This window comes from Lucilia cuprina, chromosome 2, assembly GCF_022045245.1.
Source record: "Lucilia cuprina isolate Lc7/37 chromosome 2, ASM2204524v1, whole genome shotgun sequence".
NCBI classification, from domain to species: domain Eukaryota; kingdom Metazoa; phylum Arthropoda; class Insecta; order Diptera; family Calliphoridae; genus Lucilia; species Lucilia cuprina.
The window spans coordinates 65,147,590-65,149,283 of record NC_060950.1 but is presented as its reverse complement, the minus strand read 5'-3'; the positions used below and the strand labels follow the sequence as shown (position 1 = coordinate 65,149,283).

The window sequence follows — 1,694 nt, the reverse complement described above, 5'->3', positions numbered from 1 at the left end:
GACTAGACTATAGACTAGACTATAGACTAGACTATAGACTAGACTATAGACTAGACTATAGACTAGACTATAGACTAGACTATAGACTAGACTATAGACTAGACCAGAATATTGACTCGACTTCAATCTAGGCCATTCACTAGACTACAGATTAGATTATACATCCAACTAGACTATATTGCAGTCTATTCTACCATTACCTCCTATAGCAAGTCTAACTAAAAAATATGATCATACTTTTTAGGATGCATTTGGTGTTGAACCAGTTTATTTAGTTTCGCGCAAAAAAAACGATCTGATTGGGACATTTTGATTTTTATGCTTATTTAAGGCAGGTGGTTTATTATATAATTTTTTTTTTGTTTTTTAAATTTGTGGCTTTTTTTTGTTTAATTTATTATATCTTATCATTTTAGTTTGTTTCTTTCTTATGATATTATTTAATGTAGCAGTTTGTTAAATTTTTAGTGGTGATTTTCTTAATATATATATTTTTTTAGATTTTTTAAACAATTAAGTGCTAAATGTTTGTCGAAAAGCGATCACAACAATATTTAATTGATTTTTTAAAGTGCTAAGGAATTAACAGAATTAAAAATATTTAACAATTTATAAAAATAATTTTATTATGGACAAAAACAATTTAAATTGTTGTAGAATGGATAAATGGCAGTAAATGGGCAAAATTTTCTTTATAGAAAATTTTCTAATGGTAGATGATAACCCACCTGTACTTTAACCACTTCTCTCATTTCAGTTTTATAATTCGAACATCTAGGTGGAAATTCCAAGCACCAAGTAGCGGTTCTTATCTTCACTGGCTGTAAAGAAGGCGTTCTCGTTTCTTCCACATATTCTTCCTCACGTGTACAAATATGATTATCCTCGGAAGCTGAAGTTGCAGGCATTACACCAATACTATCAGAATTATTTTGTAAAGGAGCATTTAACGAATCCACCAAATTTTGATTATTATTATTATTACCACTGGCCGAATTTAAGTTATCACTGATAATGCCCGCCGTCAAATCGGTATTAATTTTTAAACCATCATTAGCTTTAGATAGATTTAGTAAAATTAGATTTAAAAATATTAAAATTTTTAAATATTTTTTGAAAATCGACATTTTGTTAGATTTTTTCAAATTAATTAACTCAATTATTTTTTTAATTAACTTTATTTGTTTTAAAAATTTTTATATAATTTTTTGCATTTTTTTCAAACACTTTCACTTTTGCTATTAAACCAATATGAAGTTTTCTTCCGTTATCAAAAAAACAAATGTTACTTTCAATGCGTCTGACACGTTTAAACTTAATCGCTGTATTCTATAAACTGATCTCTAGAACAGTATTTTTACAATTTTACGATGTGAAATATAATTCATGTAGAAAATTTCAATTGTTGTTGTTTTTTCTATATGCTGATTGTTCTAAAATAAAAAATTACAAAAAATAAACTACTTACTCTCTAAAATGTCTCCAAATTGTACAAAAAAAAAACAATAAAATTACAAATAAAAAGTTTAACGACGCTTATGCGTTTAATCTCTGCGTCGCACTGTCTACACTACAATAACAAAAATTGAGGCAACAAAAAAAAAAAAAAAAAAAACAACAATAAAATCACTCTTGATTACATTCAATTAAAATTGTACACAGATCATCGTCATCATCATCATCTTTGACATCAT

At 26.7% G+C, this 1,694-nt stretch overlaps 1 protein-coding gene across 1 annotated transcript; it reads right to left on the bottom strand.

Annotated features, from left to right (window-relative positions):
- Nucleotides 1-517: 517 nt before the first annotated feature.
- Nucleotides 518-1,340, bottom strand: LOC124421337. The gene has a single exon (XM_046956348.1). The coding sequence runs from the start codon at nucleotides 1,125-1,127 to the stop codon at nucleotides 693-695; it is 435 nt and encodes a 144-aa protein (XP_046812304.1). The 5' UTR covers nucleotides 1,128-1,340; the 3' UTR covers nucleotides 518-692.
- Between the last annotated feature and the right edge of the window lie 354 nt (nucleotides 1,341-1,694).

Coding starts and splice junctions, on each gene's coding strand:
- LOC124421337 (XM_046956348.1), bottom strand. CDS start 1,127: ATGTCGATTTTCAAAAAATATTTAAAAATTTTAATATTTTTAAATCTA.